At 48.2% G+C, this 24,630-nt stretch overlaps 1 protein-coding gene across 2 annotated transcripts in view; it reads left to right on the top strand.

Annotated features, from left to right (window-relative positions):
- The first annotated feature begins 425 nt into the window (after positions 1-425).
- adcy7 (adenylate cyclase 7) overlaps positions 426-24,630 on the top strand; it is a 52,727-nt gene continuing 28,522 nt past the window's right edge. For both annotated transcript variants that reach the window (XM_055648407.1, XM_055648408.1), the window contains exons 1-11: positions 426-786; positions 2,392-2,589; positions 4,734-4,895; positions 7,284-7,433; positions 8,856-9,001; positions 11,609-11,720; positions 16,712-16,839; positions 17,276-17,434; positions 20,269-20,401; positions 21,408-21,599; positions 23,118-23,161. In XM_055648407.1, coding sequence (XP_055504382.1) covers positions 613-786; positions 2,392-2,589; positions 4,734-4,895; positions 7,284-7,433; positions 8,856-9,001; positions 11,609-11,720; positions 16,712-16,839; positions 17,276-17,434; positions 20,269-20,401; positions 21,408-21,599; positions 23,118-23,161 — 1,598 coding nt within the window. In that variant the 5' untranslated portion in view covers positions 426-612. The remainder of the gene's footprint in view (positions 787-2,391; positions 2,590-4,733; positions 4,896-7,283; positions 7,434-8,855; positions 9,002-11,608; positions 11,721-16,711; positions 16,840-17,275; positions 17,435-20,268; positions 20,402-21,407; positions 21,600-23,117; positions 23,162-24,630) is intronic.

Here is a 24,630-nt window from a genome sequence, read left to right on the forward strand (position 1 = left end):
TCCCTCCCCCCTCCCCCCCTCTCTCCCCCTCTCCCCCTCTCCTCTCTCTCTCCCTCTCCTCTCCTCTCTCTCTCTCCCCCTCTCTCTATCTCTCTCCCCCTCTCCCCCTCTCTCCCCCTCTCTCCCCCCCTCTCTCCCCCTCTCTCCCCCCTGGCCTATTTGCAGGACTGATGCTGCCAGAGGTGATCTTGAACATCCACCCCCACATGCGGAGAAGACTAGTTTCCTGGCGTGGATGATCGGGAAGCCCTTAAAGCACTTTGTTCACTCAGACTGAAGAAACATGCCCGGCAGGACTGGCCAAGAGATCGAGGCGGGCTGGAGTATCGAAACGGCCCTGGAGTCGTGACAACTCTTCCCCAACCACCGACCCTCCTCTTTCCCCCCCCCCCCCCCCCCCCCCCACCCCCCCCCTCCTCCTCCCCTCCCCCCCCCCCCCTCCCTCTCCAGCCCCCTACCATCACACTAGAAGATATACGGGGCACACAGCATGCAACTGAGCGAGGAGCCTCTCACACCCGACAGTAACAACAAACAACTCTTCACCAGCCGCTGTAAGCTCTGAACTGCCAACATCTTACCTTCAGTAGAGGAAAACCTGGACTTTGTACAATGCCATCCAGGGGGAAATATTTTATCAACGAAAATGAAACTCGGCGAAGAGCAGACTCGCTGTTTGAGACTTATTTCTGTATCACACAACAATTCCCGCTGGTTTTCCTTTTCCTTCTGATCATTGCGGTGGCTTGTATATCTCTGATCATTGTGTTCTTTGTCATTGAACTGGTAAGTTGAAAACGTCTTGTCCTTCAATGCACAGTACAGTCCATGGTTCAGCAAAGACAAAACTATATTGGTCTATTATGATGGTAGACAAAAATGCTGTAGAAACTCAGCGGGTGAGGCAGCATCTATGGAGCGAAGGAAAAAGGTGACGTTCAGAGTCTCGTCCCGAAACGTTGCCTATTTCCTTCGCTCCATAGATGCTGCCTCACCAGCTGAGTTTCTCCAGCATTTTTGCCTACCTGGAATTGTTTACTTTAGTTTAGTTTAGAGATACAGCGTGGAAACAGGCCCTTCGGCCCACTGAGTCTGCACAGACCATCGACCCCCGCACACTAGCACTATCCTACACACACTGGAGATAATTCACACTCACGCCAAGCCAATTAACCTACAAGCCTGTACGTCTTTGGAGTGTGGGAGGAAACCGGGAGATCTCGGAGAAAAGCCACGGGGGAGAAGGTACAAACTCCGTACACACAGCACCCGTAGTCAGGATCGAACCCGGGTCTCCGGTGCTGTGAGGCAGCAACTCTACCGCTGCCCCACACCGTGGCTCTGCGAGAATGGAATACTAGAGTGCAATACGGGAATGATGGAATGGAATCCTCAACTTCTGGGCAGATGTGGCAGAGACGGAGAAATTGAGGAAAGGGGACAGCATCTTCGCAAGCGGTGGGGTGGGATGAAGTGTAGATAATAGACAATAGGTGCAGGAGTAGGCCATTCAGCCCTTCGAGCCAGCACCGCCATTCAATGTGATCATGGCTGATCATCCCCAATCAGTACCCCGTTCCTGCCTTCTCCCCATATCCCCTGACTCCGCTATTTTTAAGAGCCCTATCTAGCTCTCTGTTGAAAGCATCCAGAGAACCTGCCTCCACCGCCCTCTGAGGCAGAGAATTCCACAGACTCACCACTCTCTGTGAGAAAAAGTGTTTCCTCGTCTCCGTTCTAAATGGCTTACTCCTTATTCTTAAACTGTGTGGCCCCTGGTTCTGGACTCCCCCAACATCGGGAACATGTTTCCTGCCTCTAGCGTGTCTAAACCCTTAGCAATCTGATATGTTTCAATGAGATAACCTCTCATCCTTCTAAACTCCAGAGTGCACAAGCCCAGCTGCTCCATTCTCTCAGCATATGACAGTCCCGCCATCCCGGGAATTAACCTTGTAAACCTACACTCCATCACTCCATAGCAAGAATGTCCTTCCTCAAATTAGGGGACCAAAACTACACACAATACTCCAGGTGTGGTCTCGCCAGGCCTCTGTACAACTGCAGAAGGACCTCTTTGCTCCTATATTCGATTCCTGTAGTCCAGACATCTGTGGTGGGTTCAATATACACGGGTCAGGAAGGAACTGCAGATGCTGGTTTACGACGAAGTTAGACACAAAATGCCGGAGTAACTCTGCGGGACAGGCAGCGTCTCTGGAGAGAAGGAATGGTTGACGTTTCGGGTCGAGACCCTTCCTCAGACTTCATTCTACATGGGTATTATGTTACTTAGCAGTTTAATAAACATTTGTCAGTGCCTAACCTTGTACGGAAATGTTGAGAGGGATTCTAAGTTTCACATTAATGTCATGTTTTTGTCCTTCACAGAGAGTTCCGGATCATCTGCGTTTTTTTGTTACGTTATGCACTGCTCTGGGGATATTTGTAGTGATTTTTGTTCTCATCTTCATTGAGTCACTATTTCAAAGATGCATGAAGATATTTGCCTTGTTCATTTGGCTTTGCCTGCTCACCATGGGCTATGTTTTCATCTTCACTGGTGAACGAATCTCTGCCTGGGACCAGGTATGTCCCTCTCACATCTTCAGTGTACGGTGGTGATGTGTAGGAAGGAACTGCAGGGGCTGGTTTACACTGAGGACAGACACACAATGCTGGAGTAACTCAGCGGTCGGTACAGGCAGCGTCTCCGGAGAGAAGGAATGGGTGACGTTTCGGGCCGAGGTGGACCAGTCCTAAGAAGGGTCTCAACCTGAAACGTCACCCAGAGATACTGCTCGTCCCGCTGAGTTACTCCAGCATTAAGTGTCCATCTTAAGTTGCTGTGATGTTGTGTTGCTTATTGTAGACAATAGACAATAGGTGCAGGAGTAGGCCATTTGGCCCCTCGAGCCAGCACCGCCATTCAATGTGATCATGGCTGATCATCCCCAATCAGTACCCCTTTCCTGCCATCTCCCCATATCCCCTGACTCTGCTATTATTTTTATAAACCTGCTGTTTGCCGTGCAATAATTTTGGCTTGGTATATCATGAAAAAATGTTCGGGACCTGTACAACAAGCGATAGGTTCCTGAGTGTTTATTACAGTGGGGCTTGTCCTATCGAAAGTATAAATGGATTTCATTTGAACCCAGCTATGAAGTTTAGTTGGACAATAAACAATAGGTGCAGGAGGAGGCCATTCGGCCCTTCGAGCCAGCACCGCCATTCAATGTGATCATGGCTGATCATCCCCAATCAGTACCCCGTTCTTGCCTTCTCCCCATATCCCCTGACTGCTATTTTTAAGAGCCCTATCTAGCTCTCACTTGAAAGCATCCAGAGAACCTGCCTCCACCGCCCTCTGAGGCAGAGAATTCCACAGACTCACCACTCTCTGTGAGAAAAAGTGTTTCCTCGTCTCCGTTATTAAATTAATTGGATAATTATTTCTGAAACAATTCTCCTCATAATTTTGGCAAAAGATGGAAGTTTTACTGAAATTGGAAGAATCAAGAGGCCTATCTACACTAGGCCCACGTGCATGTGTTTGGCCCACATCTCTCTAAACCTTTCCTGTCCATGTACCTTTCTGAATGTCTTTTAAATATTGTAGTGGGGGGGGGGGGGGGGGGGGGGGGGGGAGGGGGGGTGGGAGCCTTCGTAAAACAGTTGACATTTTAACTTTTTCCACAAACAAAATCGTGGTCACGGGGAGAATGTACAAACTCTGTATAGACAGCACCCGTGGTCAGGATCGAACCTGGGTCTCGGGCTCTGTGAGGCAGCAACTCTACCGCTGCGACACCGTGCCGCCCGTCTACAATTCAAAGGAGGTGTCAGGGGGTATGGGGAGAGGGCAGGAGAATGGGGTTAGGAGGGAGAGATAGATTAGCCATGATTGAATGGCAGAGTAGACTTGATGGGCCGAATGGCCCTAATTCTACTCCAATCACATGCTTATGACTAATGATCAAAGATGTGCGTGTTTACAGGTTAATTGGCCTCTAAATTTCCCCTGTGTATGAAGGAACTGCAGATGCTGGCCTAAAGCAAAGATAGACACAAAATGCTGGAGTAACTCAGCGGGCCGGGCAGCATCTCCGGAGAGAAGGAATGGATGACGTTTCGGGTCTTGGTTGAGTTAGTTTAGAGATACAGTGGGGAAACAGGTCCTTCGGCCCACCGGGTCTGCGCCGACCAGCGATCCCCGCACACTATTACTATCCTACACACACACGGGACAATTTACACTTATACCAAGCCAATTAACTTACAAACCCGCACGTCTTTGGTGTGTGGGAGGAAGCTGAAGATCGTGGATAAAAATCCACGCAGGTCACAGGGAGAACGTACAAACTCGGTACAGACAACACCCGTGGTCGGGATCGAACCCGGGTCTCCGGCGCTGCATTCGCTGCAAGGCAGCTACTCTACCGCTGCGCCACCGCGGCTGACTTCATCAGACTGAAAGTCACGGGCATGGGAAATGAGAGTTATAGACGATGATGTGGAGAGATTTCGATCCCAATGAATGAAAGATTGACTTGAGTTTAGTCTGAAGAAGGAATCTGCAGTTCTTTCCTACACAAGTAAAACAAGGCCATGGGCAAAGGCGTTTTAATGTACGCAACGATAAACTCAACTTCAAATATTTTTTGTTATCTTTGTTTGGAAGGTGCATTTTAAGAGAGTCATAAATGTAAACAGTGTCTGCTTGCTTCAAGGTGCCTTTCTTTTTGTACATTATCTTTGTGTTGTACACAATGCTGCCGCTATCAATGAGAGACGCCATCATCGCCAGCCTGCTCTCCTCCATCTCCCACGTCCTCACCCTCAGTATTTATCTGTCCACCACGTCAAAGCCGCCAACCTTCCTCGCTCAGCAGGTGAGTCCGCTTTACCGACTTTCCATCTGTTTAGTTTAGTTTTAGTTGAGAAATGCAGCACGGAAACAGGCCCTTCGGCCCGCCGAGTCCATGCCGACCAGCGATCCCCGCACACTAACACTATCCTACACACACTAGGGACATTTTTTTACATTTTTACATTTTTAACATTTACGCCAAGCCAATTAACCTTTGGTTTATACTCTCTAGAATTTATGAGATTGAGAGGGGATCTTATAGAAACTTACAAAATTCTTAAGGGGTTGGACAGGCTAGATGCAGGAAGATTGTTCCCGATGTTGGGGAAGTCCAGGCCAGGGGGTCACAGCTTAAGGATAAGGGGGAAATCCTTTAAAACTGAGATGAGAAGAACTTTTTTCACACAGAGAGTGGTGAATCTCTGGAACTCTCTGCCGCAGAGGGTAGTCGAGGCCAGTTCATTGGCTATATTTAAGAGGGAGTTAGATGTGGCCCTTGTGGCTAAGGGGATCAGGGGGTATGGAGAGAAGGCAGGTACGGGATACTGAGTTGGATGATCAGCCATGATCATATTGAATGGCGGTGCAGGCTCAAAGGGCCGAATGGCCTCCTCCTGCACCTATTGTCTATGTTTCTATGTTTCTAACCTACAATTTGGGGAGAAGGCAGGCATGGGTTGATTGTGGATGATCAGCCATGATCACAATGAATGGCGGTGCAGGCTCGAAGGGCCGAATGGCCTCCTCCTGCACCTATTGTCTATGTTTCTATGTTTCTACAAACCTGCGCGTCTTTGGTGTGTGGGAGGAAACCGAAGATCTCAAAGAAAACCCACACAGGTCACGGGGAGAAGGTGTAAACTCCATTCAGATAGATTCAACCTGGGTCTCTGCGCCCAAGGGCTGTAAGGCAGTGATTCTACCGCTGCGCCACCGTGACTGTTCTGGACACACACACACACACAATCTGAATCAAAACCCCATTTTAATTGGGTAAATTGTTTCATTTATTTAATCGGGAGCAATGACACTAAAATATTTCGAGCAATGAATTTAATTTTATCTTCCACACTCTTAATGTTATTAGATAACATTAAAAAAAATCAATTTGAGGCTTATTTATAAGGTGGGCAGTCAGAACCTTTTCCCCAGGGTAGAGATGTCCAACACTAGAGGTACAGAGCTGTATTCAAGATGTTTTCAAGAGAGAGCTAAGGGCCTGTCCTACTGAGGCGATTTTTCGGCGACTGACTGCCGCCGACATTCACGGTCGTTGCGGGACGCGGAAATGGACCAACCCTACGACAAGGTCTGCGACAGACTACTGCCTAGTCGACGACAAGCCACGACAACCGGCGACACAAATCCTCGTGACTTGGGACGTCTACCTACGACAACCTACGACCACCCGCAACAAGCTACGACCATGTCGATCGACAACTGAAGACCATTCAGTCGCCGGTACCTGTTGCCGCAGGTTGACGCAGGTTGACGCAGGTAGCCGCCAATGGAATTCACCAAAGTCAGCACTGGCGACCACCAACGTCACCTGCCGACAAACTGGCGGCAACCTACGACAGGAGAAGACGAGCCACGTCAGGCCCACTGTTGCCGAAAGGTTTTGAACATTTCAAAATCCAGCGGTGGCAAGAAAAAAAGTGGCGGCACTTAAGGAGACAACTCACGGTAATACAGGTGCCACCCCGCAATTTTGTGAACCATGTGGCGACTGCCTATTTTCCGAAAAAAATCGCCTAAGTGGGACAGGCCCTTTAGATTTAGCTCTTAGGGCTAACAGAATCAAGGGATTTAGGGAGAAAGCAGGAACGGGGTACTGATTTTTGATTAAGAAGGAACTGCAGATGCTGGAAAATCGAAGGTACACAAAAATGCTGGAGAAACTCAGCTGGTGCAGCAGCATCTATGGAGCGAAGGAAATAGGCAACGTTTCGGGACGAAACGTTGCCTATTTCCTTCGCTCCATAGATGCTGCTGCACCAGCTGAGTTTCTCTGGCATTTTTGTTACCTACTGATTTTTGATGATCAGCCATGATCACATTGAATGGTGGTGCTGTCTCAAAGGGCCGAATGGCCTACTCTTGCACCTATTTTCTATGTGTCCCTAAGGTGAGATTCAGGGACAGTTTCTTCCCGGCTGTTAACAGGCAACTGAACCATCCCATCACCAATTAGCGAGCGGCCCTGAGCTACCATCTACCTCATTAGAGACCCTCGGACTATCTTTAATTGGACTTTACTGGAATTTGTCTTGCTAGAAGTTACTCCCTTTAATGTATCTGTACAATGTGGATGGTTCCATTGTGATCATTGTTTAGTCTTTAGCGCTGGCTGGCGTTGTTAAATACTGTGTGGATTCCAAAGACTGACGTCGATGGTTTGGTTTTCCAGCTCGTCTCCAATGCTGTGATATTCCTGTGCGGCTGCCTGGTCGGCTTTTTCCATAAGTTTTCCATGGAACGTGCTCTGGAGCAAACCTACGAAGACACCCTCAGCTGCATCCAAATAGGGATGCAATTGGATGTGAAGAAAAAGCAGCAGGTGAGGAGATCCTCTTCCCAACTCCCCCGAAAATGTATAAAATCAAAGTCGCAACAGATTCGGGACTCGAGGGTCCGAGCTGCAGGGAGGCGTTGAGTGGGCTGGGACTCTATTCCCGGGAAGGTAGGAGGATGAGGGGTGGATTTTATAGAGGTGTACAAAATCATGAGAGGAATAGATCGGGTAGATGCACAGAGTCTCTTGCCCAGTGCATGCAGATAAATGCACAATAATGCCTAACTTTACGATCGATATTGCAGGCAATTCAACGATCGCAAAAATGTTTCAAATCCCTGGCACTTAATGCTCCGAGTCCAGACATTTGATTCTCGCTAACGGACACAAGAAATCTGGTGGCAAACTAATTTGGATAATTATCGTGGATAAATACAAGCCAGTTTCTTCTATTCCTGGGAAAGAGACAAAGTGCTGGAGTAACTCAGCGGGACAGGCAGCATCTCCAGATTGAAGGAATGGGTGACAGAGGAATGGCCAAAAGTCTGTCTGACGAAGGGTCTCGACCCGAAAAGTCACCCATTCCTTCTCTCCAGAGAAGTTGCCTGTGCTGTCGAGTTACTCCAGCACTTTGTGTTGGAGCATCTCTGGAGAACATGTATAGGTGACGTTTCTGGTCGAGACCATCCATTCCTATCTAGTGTATGCCAAATGGCTTCTCATCTCTTCCTTCTCTGGAGAGTTCCATTCCTATCGAGTGTAATTTGATTCCTAATTTGAGGAAGAACATGCTTGCTATTGAGGGAGCCCAGCGTAGGTTTACAAGGTTAATTCTTGGGATGGCGGGACTGTCATATGCTGAGAGAATGGAGCAGCTGGGCTTGTACACTCTGGAGTTTAGAAGAATGAGAGGGGATCTCATTGAAACATATAAGATTGTTGGGGGCTTGGACACGCTAGAGGCAGGAAACATGTTCCCGATGTTGGGGGAGTCCAGAACCAGGGGCCACACAGTTTGAGAATAAGGAGTAAGCCATTTAGGACAGAGACGAGGAAACACTTTTTCTCACAGAGAGTGGCGAGTCTGTGGAATTCTTTGCCTCAGAGGGCAGTGGAGGCAGGTTCTCTGGATGCTTTCAAGAGAGAGCTAGATAGGGCTCTTAAAAATAGCGGAGTCAGGGGATATGGGGAGAAGGCAGGAACGGGGTACTGATTGGGGATGATCAGCCATGATCACAGGGAATGGCGGTGCTGGCTCGAAGGGCTGAATGGCCTAATCCTGCACCTATTGTCTATTGTCTATAGTCTATTGTCTATTGTATGCTGAATGGCTTATGGCTTTTTGAGGCTGATTTTAAAACAATGAAAATGAATTAAGCTTCGGCCTGATATTATAATAAATGTAATGGTGAATGTTTAGTGGCGATAAAAATATTAACCAGTGCTCTTGTAATTAATTTCTTGCAGGAAAGTTTGCTGTTGTCGGTCTTGCCAGTTTATATATCAATGGAAATGAAACTCTCTATAATTGAGCGTTTGAGGGAGAGTAATTATTACCCACACAAGCGGGATAATTTCCACAGCTTATACGTGAAACGGCATCAGAATGTCAGGTACGTTGTCGATATTGTAGATCGTGACAGCATTCATAAAGATGACAAAGTAGGCCTTCTGTTATCAATTTTATTTCAACTGGGTCATCCCGCCTGTATTTTATCATACAACGTTTAAATGTGTAACATTTGGGGCAGGAGCATGGATAGGAATAGAGGGATATGGGTCAAACGCTGGCAGGTGGATCTGGTTTAGATGGTGCATCTTTGGTCAGGAGTGGTCTATAATCCCTGCCTCAACTACCTCATCTGGCAGCTCGTTCCATACACCCACCACACTCTATGGATACAAGTCGCTCCTCGAGTCCCCATTAAATCCTCTGGTCCTTGACTCCACTACTCAGTGTAAAAGGCTCTGTGCTTTCTCCCTGTTTATTCCCCTCAAGTTTAATTCCTCTCTTCTATCAGATCATCCCTCAGACTCCTGCGCTCCAACTTCTGCTGATAGCTCAGGCCCTCGAGTCCTGGCAACGAGGACAAGGGGCGGCGCAGTGGCGCAGCGGTGGAGTGCCTGCCTTACTGCGCCAGAGACCCGGTCTGTACGGAGTTTGTACCTTCTCCCTGGGACCGTGTGGGTTTTCTCCGGGTGCTCCGGTTTCCTCCACTCTCCAAAGACGAGCAGCTTTGTAGGTTACACAAAAAAGCTGGAGAAACTCAGCGGGTGCAGCAGCATCTATGGAGCGAAGGAAATAGGCAACGTTTCGGGCCGAAACCCTTCTTCAGACTGATCGGGGGGCGGGGGTGGGCGGGAACAAGAAAGGGGAAAGGAGGAGGAGCCCGAAGGCTGGGGGATGGAAGGAGACAGCAGGGGGGCTGAGGAAGGGGAGGAGACAGCAAGAACTAACAAAATTGGGAGAATTCGAATTCTGTCAATTTGTCATAAGATAGACAAAAGTGCTGGAGAAACTCAGCGGGTGCAGCAGCATCTATGGAACGAAGGAAATAGGCAACGTTTCGGGCCGAAACCCTTCCGGGTTTCGGCCCGAAACGTTGCCTATTTCCTTCAGGGACTCGGGCCCCGAAACGTTGCCTATTTCCTTCGCTCCATAGATGCTGCTGCACCCGCTGAGTTTCTCCAGCTTTTTTGTGTAACCTTTGACTCTCCAGCATCTGCAGTTCCCTCTTAAAAGCTTTGTAGGTTAATTGGCTTCTGTAAATTGCCCCCAGCGGTTATGAGGTGAGGGGAGTCAGTCCGCCCACAACAGAAAGGGGAAGAGTTGTACAGTTTGATTAGTGGGCAAAATTAGGGAACATGGTATTGGGGGTAGAGTGGTGACATGGATAGAGATGTGGTTGGCAGACAGGAAACACAGTGTAGGGATTAACGGGTCCCTTTCAGAATGGCAGGCAGTGACTAGTGGGGTACCGCAAGGCTCGGTGCTGGGACCGCAGCTATTTACAATATACATCAATGATTTGGTTGAAGGGATTCAAAGTAACATTAGCAAATTTGCAGATGACACAAAGCTGGGTGGCAGTGTGAACTGTGAGGAGGATGCTATGGGAATGCAGGGTGACTTGGACAGGTTGGGGGAGTGGGCAGATGCATGGCAGATGAAGTTTAAGCCATTTAGAATGGAGACGAGGAAACACTTTTTCTCACAGAGAGTGGTGAGTCTGCGGAATTCCCTGCCTCAGAGGGCGGTGGAGGCCGGTTCTCTGGATGCTTTCAAGAGAGAGCTAGATAGGGCTCTTCAAGATAGCGGAGTCAGGGGATATGGGGAGAAAGCAGGAACGGGGGGTACTGATTGGGGATGATCAGCCATGACCATATTGAATGGCGGTGCTGGCTCAAAGGGTCAAATGGCCTACTCCTGCACCTATTGTCCATTGTCTATTGATAGCCACAGGGGAAAAAGGATCTCCTGCAGAGGCTAACAACATCTTTCTCATCGCTGCATCACCAAAACTTGGTAGACAAAAAACTCACCGGGACAGGAAGTATCTCTGGAGAGAAGGAATGGGTGACGTTTCGGGTCGAGATCCTTCTTTAGGCTTCATCAAAACTCGACCTGAAACATCACCCGTTCCTTCTCTGCAGAGATGCTGCCTGTCCCGCTGAGTTAGTTACTCCAGTATTTTGTGTCTTACTGGAGGGTAACCAGGACAGCGCAGAGGATCATTGGCTGCCCTCTCCCCTCCCTGATGGACATCTACACCTCCCGCTGCCTTGGCAGGGCAAAGAAGATCATCAAAGACAGCTCCCATCCTGCGTTTGGACTGTTCGACCTGCTGCCCTCTGGAAGGCGCTATAGGTGCATCAAATCCAGGACAAATAGACTCAGGAATAGTTGCTTTCCGAGAATTATATCTACTATAAATTCAAATTCACACATGCACTGACTACACCGCCCAACACGGACTTCCATCTGTATATATGTATATATGTATATATGTATGTAGCGCCGCAGAATTTGTGCACCTATTCCACCCCTCATCTCCCTTCTGTTTTTTGCTTTTTCTGTTTCTTGTTTTTTGTGCTAAATTGTATGTATGCACTGAGTACGAGCAGCTTTCAGTTTCACTGTACATGTATAGTGACAATAAATGGCATATCATATCTATCTATCTTCACCAAAACTTATTGTCCCTTTTATATGTTCACAGCATCCTGTACGCGGATATTGTGGGCTTCACCCGTCTGGCCAGTGACTGTTCACCCAAGGAGCTGGTCGTCATGTTGAACGAACTGTTTGGGAAGTTTGACCAAATTGCGAAGGTAGGCATCTGGAAACATAGAAAATAGGCGCAGGAGGAGGCCATTCGGCCCTTCGAGCCAGCAGTATCACAACAGTATCGCACAGAACCAAACCGAGTGAACGAATATCTATGGTAGACAAAAATGCTGGAGAAACTCAGCGGGTGAGGCAGCATCTATGGAGCGAAGGAATAGGTGATGTTTCGGGTCGAGACCCTTCTTCTCGAAGGAATAGGTGACGTTTCGGGTCGAGACCCGACCAAAACGTCACCTATTCCTTCGCTCCATAAATGCTGCCTCACCCGCTGAGTTTCTCCAGCATTTTTGTCTACCTTCGATTTTTCCAGCATCTGCAGTTCTTTCTTGAACAAATACTTTATTGTCAGTTGTGACAAGTCACTCTGAAACCCTTTGCTTTGCATTGCCTAGGTATGCAAAGAGTTGGCACCTAAAGGGCACCGACAAAGTTGCAAAGCATCCCATTCCGAGACTCCCTTTGTTCCCGGCTGCTCTTCCTCGAACTCCCATGTGGCCCATCCTCACTATTCTTCATTATTCTTCATATTTCCTCATTATTCTTCATCGTGGTTCTTTTTATTAGTTGTGAAATTATGATCCATTTGACCCCCCCCCGAAGAGTCAAGTCAAGAGTGTTTTATCGTCACATATCCCAATAAAATTCTTGCTTGCTGCAGCACAACAGAATATACAGTCACAATAAATAATGTAATAAAAACTCAAGAACAAACAATAACAGTGCAAATATCATTAATGCTTTATGTGTCGTGCCTAACTGTCACTGTATGTCGCTGTTGTCACTAGCGGGAGGAACACCAAGGCAAATTCCTTGTATGTGAATACTTGGCCAATAAACTTATTCATTCATTCAAATGTGAATTTCACAGTGAAATTCTTTGCTTGCACCCCCAGGGTATTCGAATAGTAGCCACATAAAGGGCACTTATTAAATTACTACGTGCCCCCCTCGCCAGGCCCCTCTCTGTTCTCCCTCCATCCTCACGGCGGTCCCCACATGCTGGAACCCTCCTTTGTTCCTTCCCCCTGGCAGTGGCGACAATTTTGTGAGGTGACGGTAAACTGGGTGGCACAGTGGCACGGCGCCAGAGTTGCCACCTGGTGTTCGATCCTGACTACGGGCGCTGTCCGTATGTTCTTGTTTTGTACGTTCTCCCTGTGGCCACATGGGGATTTCTCCGGGTGCTCCGGATTCCTCCCACACTTCAAAGACGTGCAGGTTTGTAGGGTAATTGGCTTCTGTAAATTGCCCCTAATGTGCAGGACGCCAAACTGGGATAATATAGACCTAGTGTGAACAGGTGATCGCTGGGTCAGCGAGGACTCGATGGGCCGAAGGGCCTGTTTCTACGCTGTATCATTAAACTAAAGTAATCTAAGCAAGTGCAGAGGTTCGTGTTTATAAGTGTCCATAAGTGATAGGAGCAGAATTAGGCCATTCGGCCCATCGAGTCCACTCTGCCATTCAATCAGGGCTGATCTATCTCTCCCTCCTAACCCCATTCTCCTGCCTTCTCCCCATAACCTCTGACACCCGCACTAATCCAGAATCTATCTATCTCTGCCTTAGAAATATCCACTGACTTGGCCTCCACAGCCCTCTGTGGCAACATCCTCCTGGGTTGTGCCTTGTAGATGAGGGGAGTGGTTTGTGGTGTCAGGAGGTGAGAGTATGACTGGGGATACCCTCACTTTGGACATGGTTGATGTGGTTCGTCCACTTAGTTTTCCGTGCTGTGGTGACCCAAGTGTAATGATCGTGCAGAACCCGTCCATCATGGTTAGTGTAACATTTAGCAAACATGGTTGAATATGCTGGGGAAGACACAAAATGCTGGAGTAACTCAGTGGACCAGGCAGAACACGGATAGGTGACGTATCTGATGGATCTCTTCTTCTGATGGTCTTCATTTATGCTCACTTGCAACTCCCACAAAAGGCTAAGAGTCCTTTTAATATTATATATCCAATTTATTTTTAAATGATACCAACGAACCTGCCTCCACCACTTCCACTGGAAGCTCATTCCACTATATCAACTTAGAAATTCCACCCACATTCTTTCCTCCAGCTTCACAATTTGCTACTGTTCAAACCTATTGTCTCACACCTGTCATTTCATTTCTGGCCTTTGTTCCACTATCTGCCTATCAACCCCCGCCCTCTCCATAATACACCTGATACCTCAGGTAGATACAAAGTGCTGGAGTAACTGGTCAGGCAGCATCTCTGGAGAAAAAGAATAGGTGACCTTTCGGTTCGGGTGGGTCCCCACCCCACCCTAACCTCTCCTAACGGATGTTACACAGATGCTGCCTGGGCCCGCTGAAACTCCAGCACTTTGGGTCTATCTGCAGTATCTATGGGCCTTTGTTTCTGACCTATTCGGTTCTGGGCTTTGTCCTCCCCACCACTTCCAGGCTGAGAAATCGTCTCCTAACCACCGTTCCTTACGTACAGTTATGCTTCCATGGCCTTACGTAAGTCAGATCTTAGGTTAAGTCAGATCTTAGGCTAAGTCAGATCTTAGATTAAATCAGATCTTAGATTGTCAGATCTTTGATTGTCAGATCTTAGTTAAATCGGATGTTAGTTAAGTCGGATCTTAGCTAATTAAGGGACAGAAGTTTAGGGGTAACATGAGGGGGAACTTCTTTACTCAGAGAGTGGTGGCGGTGTGGAATGAGCTTCCAGTGGAATTGGTGGAGGCAGGTTCATTGGTATCATTTAAAAATAAATTGGATAGGCATATGGACGAGAAGGGAATGGAGGGTTATGATATGAGTGCAGGCAGGTGGGACTAAGGGAAAAAAGTTGTTCGGCACGGACTTGTAGGGCCGAGATGGCCTGTTTCCGTGCTGTAATTGTTATATGGTTATATGGTTATAATTCGGATCTTAGTTAAGTCGGATCTTAGTTATGACAGATTTTAGTTATGTCAGATCTTAGTTAAGTCAGATCTTAGTTAAGTCGGATCATAGTTAAGTCAGAATGTTTAAGAAAGAACTGCAGATGCTGGAAAAATCGGTAGACAAAAATGCTGGAGAAACTCAGTCGGTGAGGCAGCATCTATGGAGGAATAGGTGACATCACCAATTTCCTTCGCTCCATAGATGCTGCCGCACCCGCTGAGTTTCTCCAGCATTTTGTCTACGTTAGTTAAGTCAGATCTTACGCAAGTCGTAATCTCTATCCCATGCCTGAAATAACTCACTGAGTCAGAAGTAAGGTCTCGACCCGAAACGTTTTTTTCACACAGAGAGTGGTGAATCTCTGGAACTCTCTGCCACAGAGGGTAGTCGAGGCCAGTTCATTGGCTATATTTAAGAGGGAGTTAGATGTGGCCCTTGTGGCTAAGGGGATCAGAGGGTATGGAGAGAAGACAGGTACGGGATACTGAGTTGGATGATCAGCCATGATCATATTGAATGGCAGTGCAGGCTTGAAGGGCGGAATGGCCTACTCCTGCACCTAATTTCTATGTTTCTATGTTTCTATGTTTTCTATCCATGTCTCCCGAGAACAAGGAGACAAGTGGGATTTGAGTATAGGAGCAGGGAGGTTCTACTGCAGTTGTACAGGGTCTTGGTGAGACCACACCTGGAGTATTGCGTACAGTTTTGGTCTCCAAATCTGAGGAAGGACATTATTGCCATAGAGGGAGTGCAGAGAAGGTTCACCAGACTGATTCCTTGGGTGTCAGGACTGTCTTATGAAGAAAGACTGGATAGACTTGGTTTATACTCTCTAGAATTTAGGAGATTGAGAGGGGATCTTATAGAAACTTACAAAATTCTTAAGGGGTTGGATAGGCTAGATGCAGGAAGATTGTTCCCGATGTTCGGGAAGTCCAGGACAAGGGGTCACAGCTTAAGGATAAGGGGGAAATCCTTTAAAACCGAGATGAGAAGAACTTTTTTCACACAGAGTGGTGAATCTCTGGAAATCTCTGCCGCAGAGGGTAGTCGAGGCCAGTTCATTGGCTATATTTAAGAGGGAGTTAGATGTGGCCCTTGTGGCTAAGGGGATCAGAGGATATGGGGAGAAGGCAGGTACGGGATACTGAGTTGGATGATCAGCCATGATCATATTAAATGGCAGTGCAGGCTCGAAGGGCCGAATGGCCTCTACTCCTGCCCCTAATTTCTATGTTTCTATGTTTCTAAGTGCAACGAGACCTGGGTGCATGCAAGTACAGCAGGCAGTGAAGAAAGCTAATGGTCTTCATAACGAGAGGATTTGAGTTTAGGAGCAAAGAGGCCCTTCTGCAGTTGTACAGGGCCCTTGTGAGACCACACCAGGAGTATTGTGTACAGTTTTGATCCTCTAATTTGAGGAAGGACATTCTTGCTATTGAGGGAGTGCAGCGTATGTTCACCAGGTTAATTCCCGGGATGGCGGGAGTGACATATGACGAAAGAATGGAGCGGCTGGGCTCGTATACTCTGGAATTTAGAAGGATGAGAGGCAATCTTATAGAAACATATAAAATTCTTCAAAGATTGGACCGGCTAGATGCAGGAGAAATATTCCCGATTTTGGTGGAGTCCAGAACCAGGGGTCACAGTTTAAGAATAAGGGATAGAATAGGGGTCTTCTCCGCCATTCAATCATGGCTGATCCATCTCTCCCTCCTAACCCCATTCTCTTGGCGTCTCCCCATAACCCCTGACACCCGTACTAATCAAGAATCTATCTATCTCTGGCGTAAAAATATCCATTGATTTGGCCTCCACAGCCGTCTGTGGCAAAGAATTCCACAGATCCACCACCCTCTGACAAAAACAATTCCTCCTCATCTCCTTCCGAAAAGAACGTCCTTTAATTCTGAGGGAATGACCTCTGGTCCCAGACTCTCCCACTAGTGGAAACATCTTCTCCACACCCACTCTATCCAGGCCTTTCACTATTCTGTACGTTTCAATGAGGTCCCCCTTCAATTTGTTGGTGATTCAGCTTTTTTTTTAATCTTTCAGGAGAATGAGTGCATGCGGATTAAAATACTGGGCGATTGCTACTACTGTGTCTCAGGACTGCCCGTGTCTTTACCAAAGCACGCGAGGAATTGTGTGAAGATGGGTCTGGACATGTGCGAAGCTATTGAGTACGTAATGATGGCCGTCTGGGAAACAAAGGAAATAGGTGCAGGAGTAGGCCATTCGGCCCTTCCAGCCAGCACCTCCATTCAAACTAAACTACATGTCTAAATGTCTTTCAAATGTCACCATTTGACGGCAGGTAAGCACGGGAAGACTCGTGAAGATTTTTCAACATGTTGAAAAATGTCCACGAGAGCCCCCAGTACCGACGAGTGGCCATTGCCGTAAATCGCCGAGTTCGAATCAGGGCAAACTCGGGAGAGCACTTGGAATGAACTCGTACCGTGGGACAGGGGTTTATTTAACACTATATGGAACTGTAAGAGGGCTTGGTGTTTTGAGGTTGTGGGGTCTATGCAGCCTCTCGCTGTAGCTGGCAGTCTCCAGTGCAGGCAGTGGTGTGGGATGTGGTAGTGATTGTGTGTTCTTGCCCCGGTGCAGGGTGGTGCGTGCGGTGACTGGGGTGGACATCAGCATGCGCGTGGGCGTACACTCGGGCAACGTGCTGTGTGGGGTCATCGGCCTGAGGAAGTGGCAGTACGACGTGTGGTCCCACGACGTGACCCTGGCCAACCACATGGAATCTGGAGGCGTCCCTGGGTGAGTAGCGTCTACAGAAATGCCCGCGTAACTCAGCGGGTCAGGCAGGATCTCTGGAGACCCATCCCTCCTCTCCAGTGATGCTGACTGTCCCGCTGAGTTGCTCCAGCATTTTATGTCTACCTTCGATTGAAACCAGCGTCTACAACAGTTCTTTCCCACACACGAGCAGTGTTTACCATCACTATCCCTGGTACGAGCTGCGTTTCCCGTGTTCATCAGAAGCAATTGTACCACAGACTTCTCTGCTCACTTATGGAGTCAATAGACAATAGACAATAGGTGCAGGAGTCGGCCATTCGGCCCTTCGAGCCAGCACCGCCATTCAACGTGAGTCATAGAGGGATACAGTGTGGAAACAGGCCCTTTGGCCCAACTCGCCCACGCCGGCCAACAATGTCCCAGCTACACTAGTCCCATTTGCCTGCGCTTGGTCCATATCCCTTTAAATCTTACTTGAGGGCTAACTTGGTTAGGAAAATATAATGAAGATTTACAGAGATATAGCATGGAAACAGGCCCTTCGGCCCACCGATTCCATGCCGACCATCACCAAAAGGCTAGACGCTACAGGGCGGCACGGTGGCACAGCGGTAGAGTTGCTGCGGTTTCCTCTCACACTCGAACAACATACAGGTTTGTAGGTTAATTGGCTTCGATTAACTTGTTAACTGTCCCTGATATGTGTGTCGTTGGGATAGTGTTAGTGTGCGGGGATCGCTGGTCGGTGCGGACTCGGTGGGCCGAAGGGCCTATTTTCATAGAAACATAGAAAATAGGTGCAGGAGTAGGCCATTCAGCCCTTCGAGCCTGCACCGCCATTCAATATGATCATAGCTGATCATCCAACTCAGTATCCCGTACCTGCCTTCTCTCCATACCTCCTGATCCCTTTAGCCACAAGGGCCACATCTAACTCCCTCTTAAATATAGCCAATGAACTGGCCTCAACTACCTTCTGCGGCAGAGAATTCCACAGATTCACCACTCTCTGTGTGAAAAAAGTTTTCCTCATCTCGGTCCTAAATGATTTCCCCCTTATCCTTAAACTGTGACCCCTTGTTCTGGACATTGAACAACCAGAGGGTGTAGATTAAAGATGGACACAAAAGGCTGGAGGAACTTAACGGGTCAGGCAGCATCTCTGGAGAAAATGAATATGTGACGTTTCGGGTTGAGACCCTTCTTCTGACTGAGAGTCAGGGGAAAGATAAATTAGAGATATAGATGGTTATATGGAAAGATATAGAACAAATGAATGAAAGATATGCAACCAGGAGATCACGTAGGCCATGGCAGAACGATCGCCCTGTATCTCTAAACTAAACTAAAATGTGATTTTGCACACCTCTGTAAGATCACCCCTCACCCACCGAATGAGGGCTCCAAGGTATAAAGTGCTTGCCTGCTCAACCTCTCCCCTACAGCTGAGGCCCTCGAGTCCTGGAAACATAATTAGTTCACGGAGCAGAAATATTTGGCTCATCCAGTCTACTCCGCCATTCAGTCACGGCTGATCTATCTTTCCCCCCTCAACCCCATTCTCCAGCCTTCTCCCCATAACCCCTGACACCCGGACTGAACCAAGAATCTGTCAATCTCCGCCTTAAAAATATCCGTTGACCTGGCCTCCACAGCCGTCTGTGACAACGAATTCCACAGATTCACCACCCTCTGACTAAAGAAATTCCTCCTCATCTCCTTTTTTAGAGTACGTGCTTTTATACCACACCTGGAGTATTGCGTGCAGTTTTGGTCTCCAAATCTGAGGAAGGACATTATTGCCATAGAGGGAGTGCAGAGAAGGTTCACCAGACTGATTCCTGGGATGTCAGGACTGTCTTATGAAGAAAGACTGGATAGACTTTTATACTCTCTAGAATTTAGGAGATTGAGAGGGGATCTTATAGAAACTTACAAAATTCTTAAGGGGTTGGACAGGCTAGATGCAGGAAGATTGCTCCCGATGTTGGGGAAGTCCAGGACAAGGGGTCACAGCTTAAGGATAAGGGGGAAATCCTTTAAAACCGAGATGAGGAGAACTTTTTTTTTTTCACACAGAGAGTGGTGAATCTCTGGAACTCTCTGCCACAGAGGGTAGTTGAGGCCAGTTCATTGGCTATATTTAAGAGGGAGTTAGATGTGGCCCTTGTGGCCAAGGGGATCAGAGGGTATGGAGAGAAGGCAGGTACGGGATACTGAGTTGGATGATCAGCCATGATCATATTAAATGGCGGTGCAGGCTCGAAGGGCCGAATGGCCTACTCCTGCACCTAATTTCTATGTTTCTATTCCGAGACTCTATAGCCTCTGGTCGTAGACTCCCCCATGAGTGGAAACATCCTCTCCACATCCACACTCTCCAGGCCTTTCACTATTCGATAGGTTTCACCGATTAAGCTTCCTCTCATCCTCGTAAATCTTCTCTGCACCCTTTCCAGTCTACTTTCACTCTACTGAACGTTTTTTTCCTTCCATTATTTATTATGTAAAAGAATATGTGTGTTATAATTGTGTTTATAATTTGTTTGGTTGTTTTGTTGTTTGTCTTTTGCACAAAAGTCCGCGAGCATTGCCACTTTCATTTCACTGCACATCTCGTATGTGTATGTGACAAATAAACTTGACTTGACTTGACTTGACTTGACTTCCAGCTTGACAACATTTTTCCTATAACACGGTGACCAAAGCTGATGTTGCCTGAGTCCCACTTCGTTCCTCCAGCAGTATTGATTTTGTCTCGGGTTTCCTGCCTGCAGCCTCTTGCATCGCTCGGTGAGAGAACCCACCAGTGATAAGGTGAGCGGCTGATGATATTTTTGCTCCATTTTAAGGCGTGTGCACATCACTGCCACGACACTGAGCTACCTGCAGAAGGCGTATGAAGTCGAAGAAGGAAATGGTCACCAAAGAAATGCCTACCTCAACGAGCTGAAGCTCAAAACCTACCTGGTCATAGATCCAAGGGTGAGTATTAAACAGGAACTCCATTTTATTTTTGCGGGCTGCAACAACTTCAGAGACCCAGGTTCGATCCTGACCACGGGTGCTGTCTGTATGGAGTTTGTACGTTCTCGCCGTGACCTGCGTGGGTTTTCACCAGTTCCTCTGGTTATCTCCCATATCTCAAAGACGTGCAGGTTTGTAGGTTAATTGGCTTTGGTAAAATTGTAAATTGTCCCTACTGTGTATGTGTGTAGGATAGTGTTAGTGTGGGGGGTGATCGCTGGTCGGCGCGGACTCGGTGGGCCGAAGGGCCTATATCTCTAAGCCGTACCACACTAAAGTTGGCCGCACATCATTGTCGATGCTTCCCATAACACTCCACCTGCAGTAAACCCTCGTTGTCACCGACCAGTTTATAATGGATTTCGGTGATAGCGGGCGGACCTGCTGACCTTCACCGCAAGGACGAGCTGCCGGCTCCACTCCAGGCCCGCAACGCCGCCCCGACCAGACCTTCTGCCGCCACCGCTGGTCCACACCGCCTCACCGGCCACTTCCGAACCATGCCAAACGGAGCCACCCGCCTCACCAACGCCTTATACAACTGCAACATGACCTCCCAACCTCTATACGATACGATAGATTCATTTATCTCAGGAGGGACTTGATCTGCCAACAGTCATAACACACAAAATACATGAAACATGAATTAAAGTGACGTGTGCAAAGATTGGGGGGGGGGGGTGTCGGGGTTGAGGGGTGGGGAGTCAGTCTCAGTCTACCCCACGACAGAGGGGGAGGAGTTGTACAGTTTGATAGCCACAGGGAAGAAGGATCTCCTGTGGCGTTCTGTGCCGTATCTTGGTGGAACCAGTCTGTTGCTGACGGTGCTCCTCAGGTTGACCAGTGTGTGTCACGGAGGGGGTGAGCTGTAATGTCCAGGATGCTCCGCAGTTTAGACTCCGTGCACTTGTGCCTTAGCTGTGTGGTGCTGAGCATCTCTCTGTGGTGTTATTACCATCCACAGACCACCCAGCAGAGCCTGAAGAGCCGCCATTTGCCAATGCCAAGGCACTTGAAAGGAGGGCTGAAGATGAGAGCATCTGTCCGCATGACCCGATACCTGGAGTCGTGGGGAGCAGCGAAGCCCTTCGCCCACTTACAGCAGCGGGAGAGCGTCAGCAGCGATATCTCCACGCCCAGCGGGAAGACCAGGAAGGTAAAAATGCCACTGCCCGTGAATGAGATCGACCCGTGTCCGCGGCCTCCTCCAGTGTCTGCGTGGGCCCACGCGCAAATTGGAGGAACAGCGCCTCATATCACAACTAATATCAACATTACATTCTCCACGGGCGGCACGGTTGCGCAGCGGTAGAGTTGCTGCCTCACAGCGCCGGAGACCCGGGTTCCATCCTGACAAAGGGTGCTTGTCTGTACGAAGTTTGTACGTCCGTGACCCGTGTGGCTTTTCTCCGGGTGCGCCGGTTTCCTCCCGCACAACAAAGGCGTGCAGGTCCGTAGGTTAATTTGGCTGTGGTAAAAATTGCCATTTGTCCCTCGTCTGTCGGATATTGCTAGTGTACGGGGAATTCTCTGCCTCAGAGGGCGGTGGAGGCCGGTTCTCTGGATGCTTTCAAGGGAGAGCTGGATAGAGCTCTTAAAAATAGCGGAGCCAGGGGATATGGGGAGAAGGCAGGAACGGGGTACTGATTGGGGATGATCAGCCATGATCACAGTGTATGGCGGTGCTGGCTCGAAGGGCCAAATGGCCTACTCCTGCGTCTATTGGCTATTGTCTATCACTGGATGGCGCGGACCCGGTGGGCCGAAGGGCCTGTTTCCACGCTGTATCTCTGAACTAAATTAAGCTGGACAGAGTGAAGAGATGATTTACAAGGATGTTGCCAGGACTCGAGGGCTTGAGCTATCGGGAGAGGTTGAGCAGGCAAGGACTTTATTCCTTGGAGCTCAGGAGGCTGAAGAGAGCGGAGTGTAATATCATGAAAGCAACACACAGGGTGTACACACCGAGTCTTTTACTCAGGGTACGATCAAGAACCGGAAGTCACGGATTTAAGGAGACATGAAAGATTTAACAGGAATTTGGGGAGTAATTTTTTGACTCGGATAGTGGTGGGTGCATGGAACAAGCTGCCAGAGGAGGTAGTTGAGGCAGGTAGTGTAACTGCATTTTAAAGACACTTGGACAGGAGAGGTTTAGAGGGAAATGGACAATAGGAATCATTGAAAGAAGGAATGGGTGAATCCATCTGAATAAGGGTCTCAACCCGAAACGCCGTGCATTCCTTCTCCCCAGAGATGCTGCCTGTCCCGCTGAGTTACTCCAGCATTTTGTATCTATCTTTGATTTTGACCAGCATCTGCAGTTCCTTCCTACACAAGATTCACTGAAATGCGGGCAGGTGGGACTTAGTGCAAATGGACATCTTGGTCGGCATGGGCAAGTTGGGCTGAAGGGCCTGTTTTCATGCTGCATCATTCTATGAAACAGGCCCTTCGGCCCGACTCGGCCATGCTGACCTAGATGTCCGTTGAACTAGTGGGCAAATGGGGCATCTTGGTCGGCAGACTGTAACATGGAGGGATATGGACCACATACGGACAGGTGGGACTAGTGTAGCTGGGACACGTTGGTCGGCATGGGCGAGTCGGGGCTATGGGCCGGTTTCTCTCTATGATGTAGTCTGACATGTTTTTTTTTCTCTCATCTGTCTAGGAAATTCCGATGCGTTCCCTGGGACTTCACAGGTCATTAGACAGGTAGGTGTGCACCACCTCTTGAGTGCAACAGGGGCGTGTTCCTGCCACTGTGTATTCAATCACGATGAAAAACCCCCCCTCAGATGTTACTTTGCCCTCTTGAGGTCATAGAGTGATACAGTGTGTAAACTGGACCTTCGGCCCAACTTGCCCCACAAGTCCCAGCTACACTAGTCCCACCTGCCTGCGTTTGGTCCATATTAAAATTATTTTATTTGTTTTTAAATCATTGAATGGCCTCACCCCGCCTTACCTCTCTGAGCTGCTCCACCTATATGCTCCTGCCCGGTGCCTCAGGTCAGCGGATCAGCTGCTCCTTGAGGTACCAAGGTCTAAGCGGAAGCTCAGAGGGGATAGAGCCTTTTCTGTTGCTGCCCCGGCACTCTGGAACACCTTGCCGCTGCAGATCAGACAGGCCCCTTCACTGTCCATCTTTAAATCCTCCCTAAAAACTCACTTTTATTCACTGGCTTTCGACACTGGCTGAGACATTGTTCCTGTTTTAGTGCTTTTAATGTCTTTTAATTTTTACTGTTTTTATAGTCCTGTCATCTTAATGGTTTTAGTAGTTTGTAATAACTTTTTGTTGACTTCCCATGTACAGCACTTTGTGGTAACTGATGTTGTCTAAAAGCACTTTATAAATAAAGTTATTATTATTATTATTATTATTATTATTATTATATCCCTCCAAACCTGTCCTATCCATGCACCTGTCTAACTGTTTCTTAATTGTTGGGATAGTCCCGGCCTCAACAGTTTAAGAATAAGGAGTAAGCCATTTAGAACGGAGACGAGGAAACACTTTTTCTCACAGAGTGGTGAGTCTGTGGAATTCTCTGCCTCAGAGAATTCCACAGACTCACCACTCTCTGTGAGAAAAAGTGTTTTATCGTCTCCGTTCTAAATGTTGGAGGCAGGTTCTCTGGTTGCTTTCAAGAGAGAGCTAGATTGGGCTCTTAAAGATAGCAGTCAGGGGATATGTGGAGAAGGCAGGAACGGGGTACTGATTGGGGATGATCAGCCTTGATCACATTGAATGGCGGTGCTGGCTCGAAGGGCCAAATGGCCTACTCCTGCACCTATTATCCATTGTCTAACTACCTCCTCTGGCAGCTCGTTCCATACACGCACCATCCTTTGTGTGAAAAAGTTACCCCTCAGATTCCTATTAAATCTCTTCCCCTTCACCTTAAACCTATGTCCTCTGATTCTTGATTCCCCTACTCCCTGGCAAGAGACTCTGTGTGTCTACCCGATCTATTCCTCTCATGATTTTATACATCTGTATGAGACCACCCCTCATCCTCCTGTGCTGCAAGGAATGGAGTCCCAACTTACTCAACTTCCCCCTGTAGCTCAGACCCTCGAGTCCTGGCAACATCCTCGTAAATCTTCTCCGTATCCTTTCCAGCTTGACAGCATCAAGCTGTATTTAACCAAAAGTATTTAAACCAAAATACTTGCTC

The sequence above is a fragment of the Leucoraja erinacea genome, chromosome 17 (assembly GCF_028641065.1).
Source record: "Leucoraja erinacea ecotype New England chromosome 17, Leri_hhj_1, whole genome shotgun sequence".
Classification (NCBI taxonomy): Eukaryota; Metazoa; Chordata; class Chondrichthyes; order Rajiformes; family Rajidae; genus Leucoraja; species Leucoraja erinaceus.